The sequence below is a fragment of the Drosophila mauritiana genome, chromosome 2L (genome assembly GCF_004382145.1).
Source record: "Drosophila mauritiana strain mau12 chromosome 2L, ASM438214v1, whole genome shotgun sequence".
In the NCBI taxonomy this organism is placed as follows: Eukaryota; Metazoa; Arthropoda; class Insecta; order Diptera; family Drosophilidae; genus Drosophila; species Drosophila mauritiana.
Window position 1 is genome coordinate 7673928 of NC_046667.1, and position 19227 is coordinate 7693154.

At 42.0% G+C, this 19227-nt stretch overlaps 4 protein-coding genes and 1 long non-coding RNA gene across 5 annotated transcripts; 3 read left to right on the plus strand and 2 right to left on the minus strand.

The window, feature by feature from the left end:
- Positions 1–167: 167 nt before the first annotated feature.
- On the minus strand, positions 168–1831 carry LOC117150684 (guanine nucleotide-binding protein subunit beta-like protein). Its single transcript, XM_033317696.1, has 3 exons — positions 1644–1831; positions 1353–1564; positions 168–881 (listed from the first exon to the last, which is right to left on the minus strand). Exons 1-3 carry the CDS (start codon positions 1750–1752, stop codon positions 246–248), a joined length of 957 nt encoding a protein of 318 aa, XP_033173587.1. The 5' UTR covers positions 1753–1831; the 3' UTR covers positions 168–245.
- An 803-nt stretch (positions 1832–2634) lies between these two features.
- On the plus strand, positions 2635–7681 carry LOC117141808 (serine/threonine-protein phosphatase PP2A). Its single transcript, XM_033305464.1, has 4 exons — positions 2635–3003; positions 5460–6023; positions 6499–6689; positions 6760–7681. The coding sequence occupies exons 1-4, from the start codon at positions 2902–2904 to the stop codon at positions 6830–6832; spliced, it is 930 nt and encodes a 309-aa protein (XP_033161355.1). The 5' UTR covers positions 2635–2901; the 3' UTR covers positions 6833–7681.
- Positions 3016–3835, plus strand: LOC117141819. Its single transcript, XR_004459509.1, has 2 exons — positions 3016–3513; positions 3708–3835. It is a non-coding gene; the product is annotated as an uncharacterized LOC117141819 (long non-coding RNA).
- Positions 7682–14815: 7134 nt separating the features above from the next.
- On the minus strand, positions 14816–15541 carry LOC117137072. The gene is made up of 2 exons (XM_033298302.1): positions 15479–15541; positions 14816–15347 (listed from the first exon to the last, which is right to left on the minus strand). The coding sequence occupies exons 1-2, from the start codon at positions 15539–15541 to the stop codon at positions 14871–14873; spliced, it is 540 nt and encodes a 179-aa protein (XP_033154193.1). The 3' UTR covers positions 14816–14870.
- On the plus strand, positions 15512–16317 carry LOC117145214. The gene has a single exon (XM_033310785.1). The coding sequence runs from the start codon at positions 15589–15591 to the stop codon at positions 16198–16200; it is 612 nt and encodes a 203-aa protein (XP_033166676.1). The 5' UTR covers positions 15512–15588; the 3' UTR covers positions 16201–16317.
- Positions 16318–19227: the final 2910 nt, after the last annotated feature.

Below are 19227 nucleotides of genomic sequence, written 5' to 3' on the forward strand. Positions count from 1 at the left end.
CACCCACTTTCGATTAAAGTTTATATTTAATGTTTTCTTTATTAACATTTACATCTTCTGCCTAAACTAAACTGTCCCACTGTTTATACTATCCCCATCTATTCGAAGGAATCTCTAGAGCCCAACACTAAAGTTAAAACTAATTCAGCCGCCACAAGATACACAAATTTGAGTTAAGGACGCTTAAATTTTATTTTTGTTTTAGCTAAACAAATAATTTGACGCCCGTTACAAAAGTCAGTAGCTTAGTGAGCCGAAACAGACACCTGCCAGACGCGGATGGTGTTGTCGGAGTAGCCGGCGAACAGGGTCTGGCCGTCGGTGGACCAGGCCAGGGACAGGCACTGGGGCTGGTCGGCCTTCGACGTGGGCGAGACGACCTCGGGGCGCAGCTCCTCAACGGTCTTCTTGCATGCCAGATCCCAGATCTTGATCGAGGGTCCGTAGGCCACGCACAGCCAGTAGCGGTTGGGCGAGAAGCACAGGGCGTTGATGATGTCGTTGTGCTCCAGGGTGTACAGGTTCTTGCCGTCATTGAGGTCCCACAGCAGGGCCTTGGAGTCCTTGCCACCGGAGGTGCACAGGGAGCCGTCGGGCGAGACGGTCACGGTGTTCAGGTAGCCGTTGTGGCCGTGGTGGTTGTTCTTCAACTTGCAGTTAGCCAAGTTCCAGACCTTGACGGTGCGATCCCAGCCGCAGGACACGATGATCGGGTTGGAGTGGTTGGGCGAGAAACGCACGCACGACACCCAGTCGGTGTGGCCATCCTCCTGGATGGTGAACTTGCACTCAGCCAGGGTGTTCCACAGCTTGATGGTCTTGTCCCGGGAGCCGGACACGATCTGACGGTTATCGGCCGAGAAGGCAACCGACAAAACGTCCTAGAAAGCGAGCAAGCATTTGACGATTAGCTAATGGTATTTGGTATGGTTTTAATAAAAATACTGTGTTTACTGGATTCTTCACTGACCAACTGATTGCGGATTGACATGTTGCAGTTGTTTTTAACAAACAGTAGCATGGACATAGTCTTATTTAATTAGTCAGTGAACCAATCCAGATGGGTTTCTTGCAACTAATTAGGAATCAGTGGGTATCAGAGATTGTTTGCCTACTTACGATGGAGCTTCAAGCTATTTATAGCCGAGACTCGAGCGAAGGGTGAAGCGTACGTACAGATGTCAACCAGAAATTCTGCCTCGCATAGGCGCAATATATATTTTTTCGATTTGTACGCGGCAAAGGCGGGCCTAACCTCACTCCTAACCTTACATTTAGCCTTTTGCCGGTACAGATCGGGTCAAAATCTCAGTTCCCTAAACGAACTAAATGCAATTGGAATCTTATCCCACCTTAGTGTGTCCCTCGAAGCGACGGGTGGTCTTGCCGGCGGCCAAATCCCACAGGCGAAGGGTCTGATCCCAGGATCCGGACAGGGCGTAGTTGCCATCGGAGGAGAGCACCACGTCGCTGATGAAGTGCGAGTGTCCGTAGAGACGCTTCTGGGGGTAGCCGTAGTTGGTGTCCTCGTCGCGGGTCAGCTTCCACACGATCAGGGTCTTGTCTGCGAATCGAGATGGCGGCCATTAATATACGCACGTGCTGCCAGATAAATCCTAAGATTTTCAAAGGCGAATATTCACCACGGGAGGCCGAAATGATGGTGTCGGGATCCTTGGGGTTGGTGGCGATCTGGGTGACCCATCCATTGTGGCCAATGAGGGTACCGCGCAATTGCAGGGTCTCGGACATCTTGAGTTTGTATTATTTGCTACGGAGCGCAGAGGAAACACGTCCAAAGGCGCTGCAAGCTGGCAGAAAAAGAGGCAGTTCCGGTTACAGTGCTCGCTAAGATGCCAACTGTCAGCGAGCGTGCAGTGTTGGACAGCGTAATGCTATCGATAGTTCTAATGTCTTCTTACACATAATACGTGTAAAATGTAACGTCAAGTAATAGTATGTAAAACATTTAAATATATAAAAAATATATACCTTAACCAAGGACACTATAATATTATTATTATTATTATATATATATATATATATATATATATATATATATTTGCCTTAACGTACACCAAGTATTAACATTGTTCTACATATCTCAAGAGCTCCAGAAATCTTGAAGCTTTGTTTTAAAAAAAAATTTGCTATTATTTACAAAAGAAAATATAAAATTGTCTGTATGAGCGTGTTCCAAAATGCACGCTAGAACACTTTACAGCATATTTCTTTAAGTACATTTAAGGAAAATTTCATAAAAAATTATACAGGTTTTAAGATAAAGGCATTTTCAAAATTCACCTATAAATAATGAAAGAATACATGAATAAAAAATGTCCTCATGTTACAACTCCCCATTGCCGCTTATTTGACGCACATCTATCAATACCATTTTAAAACAATCCCATATTCGTGTTTCCGGATTGTTAATATTCATACTTTTATCTTGTCAATCTTGTGTTAACAACGGTTAGCTTAACCGTTGCTGCCACTTAGTTTTTAGTTTCAGTTATTAACTGTTGTCCAAATACTAAAGATACAGTCCACAAGTTTTTGTCAGTATTTTTGTAGAAATGTCAAGCACGCATCGCTAATCGATACACACACGACAAATCGCGTTCTCACCGTTCCGTTGCAATCGGGAAACGGTCACATCGAGGGCAGTCTTTCCCTTCGTATATCGTGTCGTCGTCTCTTTTGTGAACAAAAAATACGAAGAAAATCGCCCAAATCGAGTTGATTCGATTGGCAATTGTGTGGATATAAACGAGTGAATACGCGGTTGGCAATCGAACGCAACGATAGTTGCTAATTTTCCTGCACCCCTGAGTTACAATAAAAGCCGTCAAAATTGAATCGACAAAGATTGACGAGACTTTTTCTTCCACCACAACTGCGATGGAGGATAAAGCAACAACAAAAGATCTTGATCAATGGATTGAGCAGTTGAACGAATGCAATCAGTTGACAGAGACACAAGTTCGCACCCTCTGCGACAAGGTAAGGCCCGGTCCTTGCCCATTTTCCCCATGCGAATTAGGAGATGTTATAAAAATAATTTTCGTCATTGCATGCGAGCGAGCGATTTTTTTTTTGCAAATGGTGCTCCAACGCTGCGTGTCTCTGGCCCTCTCGCTCTTTCCAATGCGGAGAGTCGCTGAGCGGAGAGCGCGAGAGCATGATTCATTTCGTGCCCTCTTGCTCGCACAGTAGCGGCGGCTTGCGTCGCCATATTGGAATATTGGTAAATTCCAACAGCCAAGCGCCGCATTGCCGCGCACAAGTGCGAGCGGGACAACGGGACGGGCAAGTGCGTGCGTGAATGCGACAGCTAGAACAGCGCTTTGGTCTAATGGGCTAAACCTGGGCAAAAAGAGATATTTCTTTTTGTATTATTGTACAATTCGATTGTGCATTGTGCGTGTTTGTTGTTGTTGTTATTGTGTCCACTGGGAACTGTGAGCACCCCCGCTCTGTGCACCCCCATGTGTGTTTCGTCGTTGTTGCTGAGTAAATATTACTTAATGTTTTTGTGCGTCGGTGTGTGCGCGCCCCTAGAATATGTATCTAAGTACCGTCGTATCTCAATTCTAGAATAATGCAGTTGCATTGGTGTTTGTGCTCCGTTTTTTATGACCAACCATGTTCAATTAAACACTTTTGATATCAATTGTTTTTAATTTGCCGATTTTACCGTTCATCAGGCGCGTCGCGCACGCAAACAAACAGACAAGCGAAAAGAGTGCAAGAGAGGGTGAACAGATAACGATTCATTGATTTGAGAGTAAGTGGGGTTATGTTTGCGTCACCCAAATATTTGTCAGTGTTCCCATTAGAATCTTGAATCTCCGTTCTCCGTCCCAGAAGAACGTTCTTCGCTCTTCTCGGGTGCGTCTTCTGCGGCCTCTCTCCATCCTTCCCGTTGCTTCGAAAAGAAAAGCGGAGAGTACGCGGAGAGAGAGCACCAGCTGCATCAGTGTTTGTGCTTGCATCTGTATGGGTGCGCTGGCCTCGTCATGAGTTCAAAAATTATTTATTTTCTTTTTTTTCGATTTCTGGCCAAGCGGAAGCAACAGCCTCCAAGGTAATGTTGTGCATATGGCAAAAAGTCTAATTGGCTCACGCACAAATCGCTCATTTGCGCCGCCGGATTCGCCGGATTTTACCCCCGGAACTTGTCATGTCCCATTTCGTCGTCAGCTGATAAATATAAAAATTCGCAAAGAACACGGCGGAATGGTCAAAATAAATTTGCAATTTTTGTTTGCTCATATTGGCACATTTATGTTTGTAAAAACCGGTTTTTTTTTTTTGATGCTGTATATTAACGCCCAGCGGGAATTTTTGAATCGACCTTCATATTTTATTGTTTGTCCCTAAAACAGTACTCTTCTGAGTTTCATAGTGTACATATTTGTATAATGTGTTATGATGATTTATTTCAGTAATTACTGTAGTCCCTCATTCACAGCTGCTTATTATTTAAGAAATATAAAGTGCAATTTCGTCAGCTAATAATGATAAAATACCAAAGACGATAGAATACTTTCCAGAATCGTGGATTTGGCATGTTTATACGGAAAACTCTTTATCGTACGTTCATCTTATCTCAACTTATTAAAAAGCTTTGCTCTCTTTGTTTTGCTTTTCACATAGCTTATATTAGCAAATGACACAAAATTCGATGTGAAAATAGTCGAGGTTCTTCGGCCGTTGACTAAATCTTGACGGATAACCTTGCCCTTTGACAAGGTTTTATCATCCGCACATTCTGTCATTTATTTTAGAAATCGCTTTCGGTTTTCTCAGTACTTTCTGTTTCGCAGATATTCTGTCATGTCATTCACCATTCACAGAATTATGGCAGGTGAAAAAATAGAACATCAAAGCTTCCATATCGCTTTCATTTGGTTAAAAGTTATTTACATACAAACGTAACAAAAATGTGTTGTAATTTCCGGAAATTTTGCTACATGTTTATGTTTTTCCTATAAAACGTAGCAATGTTTAGGTACAGAGTTTTATAGGGTTTTGTGGGAAGCTATTTTCAGAATCACCCAAGAGATTGAGTTTTGTTGCTATATAAATTTCTTGTGGGATGTTTAAAGAGAACAAGTGGTATTTATTTCCCTCGTTTCTCTGTAAAAAACGCATGCACTTATCCAATATATTGGTTTTATCTTCTCTGCTAGTTACAAGCTATTTTTAGAGTACACTTTGAGTGTTGGCGTTGAGTCATTGAGTTTAGTGAATAACGTACAAAGTACTAATAGTTTTATTTATCTTTTCTGACCCTGGAAACGATTTGGCTTAGATTATGTTAATCAGTATTTTAATATTGATATTCAAAGTTGTTTATTTGGTTATTTGAATAAGGAGGTAACATAAAAACCTATTTCCCTAAAAATATCCATAAATAAATTGCTAATTGCTCTACTGTTTTTATTCCTTTACAGGCCAAGGAGATTCTCTCCAAGGAGTCCAATGTGCAGGAGGTAAAATGCCCGGTGACAGTGTGCGGAGATGTCCACGGTCAGTTTCACGACCTGATGGAGCTGTTCCGGATAGGCGGCAAGTCCCCGGACACCAACTACCTGTTCATGGGCGACTACGTGGACCGTGGATACTACTCCGTGGAGACCGTCACTCTTCTGGTGGCCCTGAAGGTTCGCTATCGCGAGCGCATCACCATCCTGCGCGGTAACCACGAGTCGCGCCAGATCACACAGGTGTACGGCTTCTACGACGAGTGCCTGCGCAAGTACGGCAATGCCAACGTTTGGAAGTACTTCACGGATCTGTTCGACTACTTGCCACTGACGGCACTCGTCGACGGGCAGATCTTCTGCCTGCACGGCGGTCTCAGTCCCTCGATCGACAGTCTGGATCACATTCGGGCCCTCGACCGCTTGCAGGAGGTTCCGCACGAGGGTCCCATGTGCGATCTGCTCTGGTCCGATCCCGATGACAGGGGTGGCTGGGGAATCTCGCCTCGTGGCGCCGGTTACACATTTGGCCAGGTGGGTGTTGCCTGCATGTTGGCTATTTCTCAAAGATATTCGGAAATTATTTGCCTAGCTTGGATACTTGGAATTTTATTCTTTAATCACATTGTGAAATTGTTAAGTGGAATACATCTGAAGACTCGATTAAAACTAAGCTGGTCAAAAATTGTGTGCTCAAAAGCATGCAAATATATTCTAGATATATACTTTATTGATGTTAATAGGAAATTTTATCGGGGCTTGCACTTGATGAAAATCAATAATCAGTAATCGAAGTTTAGTGCTGATATAGGCCCACTGATAACGCAATCTATGGAAAGAGCTTTCGTTATAAATTGTTTTGACATTTCAAACCGTCAACTACATTTATGTTTAATGAAATATTATTAAGACAAAATATAATTATCCAATGCAAATCAGGCGAATTTTTTTGTGAAATTGTCAATTACCTTTATAAGCATTTTCACTAATATTTCCAATTCATTTGCAGGACATTTCGGAAACCTTTAACAACACAAACGGCCTGACACTGGTGTCGCGCGCCCATCAGCTGGTGATGGAGGGCTACAACTGGTGTCACGATCGCAATGTGGTCACAATATTCTCAGCGCCAAACTATTGCTACCGCTGTGGCAACCAAGCGGCTCTTATGGAACTGGATGATTCACTTAAATTTTCATTGTGAGTGGCAATTTGCTTGAGCAGCCCTTAAATGCAGCACGTCTGACTAATCGTATGCCTTTTTTTTTAGCCTACAATTTGATCCAGCACCCAGGCGCGGGGAGCCTCATGTTACGCGAAGAACACCCGATTATTTCCTTTAAGCTGGATTGCTCGCACCTACGCAGCTTACATTTACACATATTACATCGCATTATAACAACAAGAAGAACCGAAACAATATATAATATATACAAATCCAACCAGCAGCAACAAAATAAACAAAATGGCAAGTGCTGTCGAAAAAAAACCAACCATAAAAAACAACCCAAAACTAAAAACCTCGATGCATTTGTTTTGTGGAGATCGTTTTAAACAGAGCGCAGTGGAAGATATTGTATAAACAAAGAAAAGGAAATAACCATAACAGTCGAGAACACAAAAATGCATTGAACAGTTATTGTTGTTGGCCACAGTTTAAAAGAAAAGAAAAAACAAACCGGAAATGTCGCCAGCGGGGGCGGCAGGCAGAAAATTTATATCAAAGATAAAGGTGAGGAGCAGAAGGAGTAGCAGTATACAGAAATGATACAATCCAATCGATCCTACCAACCAACCCAGAAACCAAGCAGCAACCGCAAGCAACAAGAAGAACTACAACTACTTAGCTAAATTTGTTAATTTATAAAAATAACGAACTAAGCGTCGCAGCAGAAAGCCAGGGAGCAGGAGTGATGGATGGATGGACTCATGGATTATGACACAATGTGTGTATGGGCGGCAGGGGCTGACGAAGGACTAAACGGGACGAAAGGACGAACGCCAGGACGTAGCAGCATAAGCAGCAGCAGCGGTAGCAGCAGCGGAAGCAGACGACCCACGACCGACAAAGCAGGAGGATAACGATGAAGCAGCAGCAAAAAAGTAGCAGCAGTATGTGGCAGGAGCAGCAGCGAACGCCAATGCGATGGGGGAAGCGCGGGGCGGGCCAGCGATTTATATAAAAACAAAAATTATAAAAAAGAAAATAAGGAAATACAACAAATTTAATATTACTGATTAAAATTAAATAAAAAAAGCGAATAAAACTATTAAAAAACACACAAAAAAGCAAAGAAAAATGATTAAAAAAAATTCATTATCAATTAAGTTCATATGTAACTTTAATAATAATAAAAGAAAAAAAACAAACAAACAATTCTCCCACCTGCCGACGAAGAGAGCCATCGAAGAGCGCGCTCTCAAGGGAGAAAGTCCTTCAAGAGAGACCCATGCGAACGGTTTTGGTTTTTCGTCCTGGCAATGCCTCCCTTTTGGCCTGCGGGCTCCTTTGGTAGTGTGTATGCGAACATGGCCAAGTTAACACGAGGCCACCACGACGAGCGGAAGTCGAGCCTCAAACGGGCCACCTAATTGAGACCACAACGGAGGCGCGATGGCTGTGGGTGTGGGGGAGTTGATATATGGATGGATGGCAGAGGGCAGATAGAAGGGACGGAGTTCGTGGAGCCAGCCAACCAATGATGCCCAAGTCAAAATCTAAATCAGAGCCGTGCTGCTGCTTTTGATTCCCAGCGAAAGCGAAAGCAAAAATCTTGCCAACTTTGTATAATTTTTTGCATATTTTAGCAGCCGCCCACACGAACTGGCAAAAGTCATGTACAGTGGTCGCTCACTGTTGTTTCTGTTTACAAAGTATTTTGGAAACTATTTCGATTAGATTTGATGTTTCCGATAATTTAGTTGGTTATTTAACTTTAGCTTACGAAAGAAGAATATATTAAGAGCAAGAAAGTAAATAATAAACATTTGGCAATAGAAGAAAACTTTATATGTGGATTATTCTGAGGTAAGCAGTTCGTGCACCGCCAGTTGGCACTGTATCCACATGAGTTTTGGTCTGGATGAAAATCTAAATTTGAGAACATGCTGCTGGATGGAGAGGATGGGGACTCTCAAGTGCCCAAGAACTTGGCGAGCAAACAACCATACCCATACGTACACCTACCGAGACTTGTCATCTATCATGCCCCAACAAACCCGAAACCAGAACAGGAGCTCCACAGGATGCAGGGGGGAGGTAATTGTCGCCCTGGCTGCTGTGGAGAGGCCATGGAGTTGGGGCTGGATTTTCAGTTGTAAAAGAGGGGTTGGGGGCAGTTGGAGGCCCTGGAGCAGATTGTATTTGTCGTGCAGGCAGCGACGTCGACGACGACTGCGGCGTATGCGACATGGAAAATCCATTATCACGAAGTGAATTTTTACTGAAAAATTTACATACCCTCTCCAGTGTCCCAACGCACCGCACCGCACCGCACCCCCCGCAGTCGCATATAAATGTGAAAATAAATCCTGAGTGCGTGTTCAAGGGGGCGCAAGGGGGCGTGGCGGGTGAGGATGCTCGGCATGAATATAACCCACAGAAATATACAACTCTATTTGATGGCCTGTTATTAAGTAAAGGAATGCCACAGAAAAGTTGCCCAGCAAGATGAATCCTAGGTAGATTTTGTATTTAATTAAAGGCATAAATTCAAAACGATGAAAGATACCCGTTTTTTGGGTTGGCCCCTTAAAACACTTGGCAAATATTTGGTATCATACTATCTTAATATTGCAAAGTTGACTTTTAAAATATAATAGTAGGTAGCATTGGAATAATATTAAGCTATATATCATAACAGATATATATATGTATATCCACCGATTTTATAGCACCACTAATCCGCAGATTTGTTGAGTGTATTCTGACTCTTGCTTACAGATGATGGCCGAAAATGTTCGGATCATAAAACAAAAGTAAGTGAATCGGTATGATGGATACGGTTAAGGTTACGGTCGGAATGGAATGGTGGAGGGGGGTGGATGTGGGGTATGCTGCCACTGAAGGTAGCCTAAATATTAAAAATTTAAATGAACTGCTCCGTTTTTACGATTTTGTCCTTAGTTTACGACTGATTTTTCCGAGGGACAGAAAGAGAGGGCGTGCCTAAACAAACGTTTTGTATTTTTATCGTCTGTGTGTGGGCGCTTTTTCGGGTGGATAATTTTGGGGCTAGTGTGGCATTGCAGGGGGGGAAGGGGCGTAGCTTTTACGATGCAAATTTGTTGCCATAAAATTGAAGAGTGTAGCCAAAAGTGAAGCGCTTTGCCTAAATAAACTTTGCAGACTACAATGATGATGATGAGTTGCCATTCCCGCTCCGGTTGATGATGATGATGCCTCTGTGAAATATTTGGGACTGAATACTCCGTTTCTACGGCCACGTGCGGGCTCTGGGAAAAAGGTTGAAAGGTCAGGCCTGCAACTCACACGTTCCTTGCGAAAATTGCTAGGTGGGTGGGTGGGTGGTTGGTGGTGGCCCACAGATCCGATGGCGAGATTGCCTCTTTTTCCGTGGCAGGGGCTGGCGAAAAATCAACGAAAATCGATTGCCGCTAAATACCCAAAAAGTTTTGGGGGGCCGAGGAGTTAACGTAACGTTGTTAACTCAACTCAGCCTCAAACTTGGCCATATACAAAAAGTTTTGCCTGCTCTCCAAGCTTGTTCTTCTTTTTCATCGCTTTTATTGTTGTTGTTTCGGCTGCCATTCCCTTTGGCTGATAAATCCCCAACGATTTGCGTCTCCAGACTCAGCCAGTTTTTCTGTATATATGTGCATGTATATATTTAAATTTTCAGTCGTTTTTTGTGCACTCGACACTTGAAGCGTGTTGAAAGGGTATGTGGAAACTGTGGGAAATTCTATTTGGATCGAGGTCTTTGAGGGCGAAAATACTTGGGATGCCAAATTTAACAAGTAGCACTTAATACAGGTGATTTAGTACTTAGTTAGCTCAATTATTGTGGCTTACGAACTTGCTTGCATACAGGAATAAAAATGGGTTTTGCTATGTGTAATATGTTTATTTATTTCACAATTGCATAAAATATCGAAAATGTATGCAATTCGTTGAGTCTTAGTAATATGTACATTTGTTGCTTTAAAATCATCTTATCTTTTCTTTATTTTTAAACATCAAATATTATAACAAAATGTATCACAAATGTTATGTATAATTCTTAACTATACTAACAACTTACATTTATGTAAATACAACTGAAGATAATAAGTGGATCCTGCTGAAGTACCTTTGTTTAGTACTAATTCCTTTGGGTTGTTGGCAAGGTATCCAACGTATCTTTAGTGTGAGCCCAGCTACTGCTTAGCAACTAATCTAACTTAAACTGAAACTTATTGCACTGTCCGATTAGATAAGATAATTAATGTGAGACTTTAGACAACAAGCAGATAGCCGGAGCTGCTTTTTGTGGGGGTCAATGGGAATGGAATATTAAATTAGTAATTAGCTCAGCAGCGTCAGCAACAACAACCAGATGTTGTCACAGCCAGCCTCCCACCTTCAGCCACGCCCCCCCCCCCACACCGGCCCTGCCTTCGCTTTTCCTGCTCGGGGAAAAACTTTTTCTTTCCCTCACCGAAACGAGACCTTAGTTTGCTCTTTTGCTTTTACTTTTGTTTCGTTTCCGTTTTCACCTGCAGGAATTACTCAAATTTATCTACGTGTGTTGTAGCTTTTAGGGCATTTCGCTAGTCACTCTACGGCCTGAAAACAGTGAACACTCGATAATTGTTTAATTTGGTCTTATGATGATGATGTTTATATGGACAATTTTAAAACTATATCGCTCATTCGCCGTGTTGCACTCTTAAAATGATTATTTTACCCAATAAATGGCTTGGATTGATTCTTAAATAAAAATTATAAGAATACTTTTTGATGTATTAAGACGCTATTTAGTTGGTCTTGTTAGTTGATAATATATCTATCCTATACCTAAAAACATGTACTTATTTATATATTTATTAAGTAAATTATTTAAAGGCCGTCCTGTGTTTGCATTGTATTTTTGTTTCTACTTTGTCGCTTATTGTTGTATTTTGGCCTTTTTGCTGCGGGCATTGACTGACTTCCTTCCTGGCTGCCAGGACGAAATGCGTGGGCGTGGCAAGGGGGCGGAGGTGCCGAGGAGAAGGAAGAAGATGAAATCTCCTCTTTTTGGAGCCTGTTGGCTCGTCTTCTCGGTTGCGTGTTTCGCTTCTGTACGTTTTCTATTGCTGCTTCCTTCCGATATTCCCTCTACTTTGAACCCCCAACCCCACTTCCGTGTTGTATTTGTATTTTTCTTTTTTCCTACGTTTTTTTCCTCTGTTTTTCGGTTTCTGCTTTTCTTTTGGACATTTTTTTTCTTTATTTCCCAGTGAATTTGGTTGTCTCGCACGTGAGCCGCATAATGAAATTTGCCACTCCCTATTGTCTCTGTATGTGTGTGCCGTCCTTGTGTGTGTGTGTGCCCAGCTGCTTAGCCTAATCTGATGTCGCCTTAAAGAGATGTCATTGCTGCCACCCCCAACCCATGCCGCCCTCAGTACACCAACCTCCTCCAGCAGCCCCCAAAATGATGCTCTCGACTTAATGCTAAGGAATCTCGGCCTGAATTGGCCTTGCTTTGCCGTCTTGGTCCTGTTTGTCGGCTTATTTGCATGTGCTTTGCCCAAAAGGTGACAACACCAAATGTTCAATGTGCCAAAAAACAAGCTACCATCATCGACATTACCCAACAAACAGACACAAAAACTACATTAGAACGTACGGCACTTCCGACTATGGGATACCTATTAAGAGTAGGTATTCGCTACAAAACCTATACTTTTGTTTAGATCCAGAAATATGCTAAAATAAATTATGGGAACTAAAGTAATAAATATTGGTTTTCTAGTTTTTATAATATATATATTTGCTTATTATATAATAACAAGCTAAAGGTTTTATTTAACAATATAGCTGTTATTGATTGATTTAAGATGTGGTACATTTAAAACTTCGTATAATTTTCTTCACTACTCATGTCAAAACATACCCTGTAATTCTGCGACCGGGAGGTACAAAAGCACACACTCATGGAGCACAGACAGCTTGAGGTCTTAGCTGGACCAATGTCTGACCCCTCCCCAATCGTGGTCTCTTTTTACCAGAAACTCCACCCCCCCAAACCTATAGCTTCACACTTTTTGGCTGCGCTGTGCTTTCAAGTGGAAAATTACTTTCGCAGCTTTATGATGCGGAAATTATATGAAAATCATGGCGAATTTGCCTTGCAAGGAATGCCAGCGAGTCGAGTCCACAGCCACTGGGATCCGTGCTCCGTATTCCGTGTTTCGAGTTCTGAGTTTCCACCGCTGGAATTCGCATCCCGTACATCTGCATATGTAGCACGGCTATCTGTGCGCCCCGATCAAGGCGCCAGCCACGCCCACTGGCCCCAGCGCCCGTCGCATAATGAAACGAGCTTTTGCTTTTGCTTTTGCTTTTCCTTTCGACTTTGGCGACGCCGTTGACAACTTGTGGTGCCCCTCAGCCGCGGCTCATCTCTGCCCAAGCTCCAGCACACTGAGAACTATTTGGGATGTATATTATATACACTACCAGCTTAAATAAAGAAAATAAGGCAAAGTATAGATAGATTCTAGAATAGAGTTTTGTGGAAAAATTAAAAACCCAGATGTTCCAAACAAATTACTATTTGCTATCCAATTTAAGATTCCGCGCTCATTTAAGTAGGCAACATATTTTTAGACAGACTCCTTATTAAAGGTACTATTGAACTCTTTTATTACTTAGTTTGCTTTTTGGGAAACCGATTTTATTTCAGTGCAGCCCACTCGCAATCCAGCGAGCAGCTGCTGACTAGCTCCATTTCCATTTGAATTAGCATAAAACGAGGCGGCTTACGTCTGTCTATTGGAGCGGGGGATGGGGGCGTGGCAAGGGGGTGAATCCGTATCCGAATCAAAGCCAAAAATGGTGAGGAGATGGGAATGGGAATGGGGATGGGTATGGGGGACGGTGGTCCTGCGGCAGAGATATCATCTGTTGCTGCTGCCGTGGAACTGGAGCTTCTGTTCCGCAGCTTCGTTATCTTTTTAACTTGCTGGCTGTCGTTTATTTAACTGATAATGATTTGATGGCAGTTGGCTAAGCTTCCAACAAAGCCCGTTCCTCAACTCAGCCCACTTTCATTTCCATTCCCATTGCCACGCCCATTTCCACGCCCATTCTTCGCCATTTACTGAGGTCAATTACACGCTTTCGATTAAATTTACCACGGATGCTCGATGTATTTGTTGTTGTGTTTGGTGTTGACAGGGAACAGCTGGAAGATCCTGCCATTCCGCTTCGCTATTGCTGTCCCGCTTCCGCCTCGGAGTATCCTTGGCATGTAGGTGTGTGTGCGTGCTTGTGTGACTGTGTGCGTGAGTGTGTGTGTGTGGCACAAATAAAGTTGAATTATTATTTTTCTTTATGCTTCCAGGAGGCGGGGGCTGTGGTTGGGGGCGTGCTGCGTGCCTGGAATGCTCAAGTGTTGCCAAGTTGCATATTCGCTTCGTTATCCCATCGGGCTAACACCAACACACACACACACACACTCACACACACCCATACAGAAAGATATGTGCTTTAAAAAGGGGATTACTAAAATACTGTATTGGATATTTAAGACGGCGAATTCTTTAGCACATTCTTGAATATCTTTACCACTTAAAAAACGCATGCCAGCATGTCCAAAATATGCTAAATAATATATGCTGCAACTTTAATAAAAATACCCACAGAAACAGTGAGGTGGCACTTCCCATTTTAAAATTATTGATTTGCATATATGGTAAAAACTTTGAGTTGTTTATGTGCGAAATTTTAGTTGATTTTAATTGGTTTGTTCTCGTTCTTAAATTTCCGTGGGTTTTATTGCTTCGCCACGAATGATTTTTTTGATGATAATTGTGTAGGCTTTTCCTTAAGTTTTCGCCATTTAGGCTTTTCCTTTTGTACGGTACGTAAAAGTTGATTACCGTAAAGAGTAAGCGAATTTTGTGAGAATGCCTAATTTCATACACGTAAATATTTACACGTGCATGTTTACAATGTACATATGTATAAAATATAAAAATGAGAAGTACACCAAATGAAAGGACTCTTGGTAAATAACCACACCTAAGTTTTTTAAACTTGTGCCCGCATTTGATTCGTTTAATATATTTACAAATAAATGCTTTGATTTAAATGTTACATTTTATTTGTTATTGTATTATATGTGTACATAGTAACATTGATATCAAATCAAATCAAAGAACGTTCTTTTAAGCCAACATAGTGGTGAAGTAGTGGATTACATCATCGTAGATCTTGGATTCCTGGGCCACAAGGACGACGTCGATCTCGCAGTTTAGCTCGAAGCACATCAGGGGTTCCTTGGACATCGAATTCAAGGTAGTGATTGTGGGTTTTATATTCAAGGCGCTTAGCAGGCTCATAGCTTTTTGCTGGGAGCTCTCGTAGTCGTCAGAATGGATAACCTTAAATGCAGCTTCCTTAACGAGTGAATCAAAATTCTTGAAGTAGTTGTGGCGATCGAAAAAAGTAGATTTCTTTAAATCCTCGCGTCCAGCACCATTAATCTCTCGGAAAACATTAACCATCCTGCGCGCCGCCTCCGAATCCTCCGAAGAGTCGAGAACTTCTGGTAGTTTGGAAGTTGCCATGAATTTTAGACCGTCTGTAGTACTAATTTGCTGCCTAATTTCAATGAAGGACTGTGACAGCTCGTTTAGCAAGGGCTACTCTGCATCACTTTTATAACTATCGTATAAACTATCGTTAAGCATGCATCCCTGGTAATAAATGAAGTTTTTAATAAAATCAAATCTAATCAAAAACTTGGTATTTTTTAACATGCTGACTTAGTTACTTTTGGTATTTTCGAAAGGGAAAACCATAGTCCAAAGAAAGTAAGCCTTTCCCTGATACTCATTTCCATACGAAAATTCATAAATTTTTGCCAAAACTCGATAGTTGGTAATGAGCGAACCGCTCTCGGGTCCCTGGCTGCGTTTCGTTTACAATGGCCTGTTGTTGGCTTCGGCTGTCTGTACCGGCCGTAAAATGCAGCCGGAGCAGCACCCCTTCGCCATTGTCGCTTGTGTTGTGGTCGGATTCTCGGCGGTGTTTGGATTGCTCCGGGTAATCTTCGCCAGCGGACAGCCGGAGGAGTGCCAACAACTGAGGGATATAACCAGTGGAGTCCTGGAACTGGCACCTTTGCCCCTGGCCAATATGGATTTCTATATGCAGTCCACCGGGTTGAGTCCCATTGCCTTGGGACATGCCTTCTTCGTGCTTCCCCTGTTTTGCGATTTGGGTTGCAGCCTGGCTAAAGATCGGCGAGATTGTGCCTTCAGCGACAGCTTGCGGAATCTCACGACTCTGGGCAATATTGTGTCCCTCGGCTTTCTGGCCTATGTGGAACGGAATTTTCTCTATCTGCGAATGGTGCTGGTCATGATTGTGGTCAAGTATGGTGTGGTTCTGGTGGACAGCATCAAGGAGGACGCCGGAGAGGATCTGCAGGTGTGCGGCACCGCGCTTTTTATGCACCTGCTCGGCAAGGCCGTGGTCTCCTCCACCACGTGACCCGATCCTATGGGTTAACCCCTAACCGCGCTCCGCTTCAAGGGTTTCATTGTACCGCTTAATTTTCCATGAATCGAGTTTTGACCCGTATTAAATTTCAATTCACCCGCTTTTCAATTGCCGTGTTCATGTTTGCTCATGTTTTTGTAATTGCTCAAGCACCTTGTGCTTTTTACACTGAAAAATATTTTGGGGGGAAATGTAAAGACGAGATGTGAATTCTCTAATGGTTGCTTCCATTTTGAAACCATTTCTATTGCCTGAAAATGTACATACATACACAAATAAACACAAGCCTGGTCATCCTATTACTGCGATTTCTTCGAGTGCACATGGGGAGTTGACTTCTATGGCTTCCCTGGTGTGTCACCCACACATTATAATGATATATCGGCGATTACCAATGCGCAATAAGTGCCTCCTCCAGTCAGTCGCTCCCAGCAGTTGCTGATTCATCGCCCGAAATCGTTCAAATGCTTATCCCAATGGTTTCTGCCTTTCAGCGGGGGGCTTATCAATTGAATTGGTCTGGATAACAGGGCAATCGTACTCGTCGGATACGGATACAGTATCTTTCGATAAGTACTTGTGGCGGGTACCTTAACTCGTACTTTCGCCGGCTGAAAAGGTTGAGTGAAGCCGAATGAAGGGCTTTTGTGGATGACAACAATAATTGCAAATAATGAATAAAGGAAGCTAATTTAACAATGATATTTTAGACAGCTTTACTTGTTACCTTTTTTTTTATTTCTTCTTCCATAAATGATTTATAAAATATTTATTGATCTTATGATATAATAGAATCATATCGTGGTTTGGACAATACTATTAACTTATTTATAATGCACAATTACCAAATCCCTCTTGGGTAATTGAAAACTCATCGTGCTGTCATGTTTTTTAAAATACATATCGATTTAAATTGGCTCTGAACTTTCTGCGCTGTCAATTTAGTTTATAAACAAGTGTTAAATTTCATATAAAAACAAGGGTACATTATAAAAACTATTTTCCACTTATAATGAACACCGAATGGAAAACCGGTGATGACATTTATCAATAGTTTTCCGCGTATGTTAAATTTTTTTTTTCAAAAACCGCGTTGATTTCGATGTTGTCACTTTTATTATTTGTTGCTCGCTTGTCACCAATATATTTTATGTATTTTCACGTTGCTGTCAAATGACAAACTCTAATTGCAAGTGGGACGAATTTTAATGAGTGTTTGCACAAACATATATGAAAATACACAGTGTGACAAGTTTGTAAGTTGTTTGCTAAAGCAAGTCTCGACTAATTAACTTGAAATATCTAAAATAAATATATTATAAATATCAAACTTCTAGTAGTATGGCAGAAAATCGAAATGCATTCTTATAAATAAGAAATGTTTCTACCTTTGACACCCTGCAGCGTTGTTAGTGAAAAATTAATGACTTATTATCGAAGTCTGTTTGAGCTAATATTGCATCTTGCCGTGCAGAACTACGAATCTGAAATGCGCTGTATTTGCGTATACGAATTTCTATAAATTTTTTCCACTTCCCAGCTATGACTATTTTCCGCTTTCCGCCCACAAAAACGCCCATCGTGATTCCAGGGCAGCGTTTTGCTTTATTCAACTTGACAAGTGAAGTGAGTGTGAATATTTTTTTAGGTCACAACAACAGCAGCAACAAGAACAAGACCAGGACCAGAACTCCATCAGGAAACTCCAACTCCGAGTCCTGGACTCTGGAAACTCTTGCTACCTGGTGAAATAAATAAACCGAGAGGTACAAAAAAAGTAAGGGGGAAAATGCAAAAAAAGGGAAAAACACACAGGAAAAATACAAGAAATGGTTCGAATCCTTTTCCATCCTGTTCGGAATTGGGCTGGAGGGAGGGTGCGGAGGCGGCGGACGGTGGGAAATTGCAGTCAACATTTATTTCCGCAGTATGATGGAAAAATTCGAAAATAATTTGCGAGCCATAATTAAAAGGCGACAGCAGAAAAACTCTGGGAAATATGGGGAAAAAGTTGAAGAGAAAAGCAGAAAAAGGTGATGGAATAGTGGGTTAGTTGGTTGGGGCATGCGATAGGGGGGCGGAGCCAGTGTTGGGGAGGGTAAAAAGAAAGTCAGTCCCTCAATGCTCTCAATCCGCTGGGGTCATAAACAATTCCAGCATAGACGAGTTTTCGATTTTCGCCTCAATTGGCAACATATGGTGAACAGACTCCCTGCGAGCAGCCAAAGGATCCCGCAGTTACCCGTTCCCATGATTTTCTTTCCGCAATGTAGCCACACCAAAAGAAAAACCAAACAGTAGTTTTTAAAACGAGTCTGCAATTGCAATTATAAGGAAAAAATAATAATTAAGCAATATAATGTTAAAAAATAATAATATCATGTAAAATAATATATTATTGTAATTTTTAAAACTAAACCCATTTACTTAGAATTATCCTTGCACATATTACTGCATGACTTAGAGCACGTTTTTAAGCTTCTAACTTATTTCAAACTTTTAATTTTATAAAGTATTTTATTGGCGTAAGAAATGAGGAAAAAAGCAAAGAAATCATCAACTAGCCTGGGACTTAAAGTTTGTTACCTTTTTTAATAGTGTAGCTTGTGGGCGGGGCATCATTTGCATTTGTGACTGCGAATTGCGAATGCGAAAATTTAAAGTTTTCCCGATAAGAGGGTTGTAAAAGTACAAAAAGCGGGAAGCCTTCGGAGTTGCTGCTGCAAAAAATGGCGACGTTTGCGTGGAAGGCGACATGAAAAGGGCGGCAGACAAAGGACGAAGACGCAGGCAGCAAACAAGAAAAATCGCTGCCGGCTCCTTGGGCGGGGGAAAATTCGACTGGGGGCGGGGGTGATGGGAAAAGTGAAGGATGTAAATGGGGGGTGGGGCAGAACTTTACTTATACGACTTTTTCGCATTGTAGAACGCGCGGCATTTGCCAGAAGGTGCCAACACATTTTATTGTTGTACCCTAAACGATGAGGGTATCTTGAAAGTTTTGGAACAATAATTCCA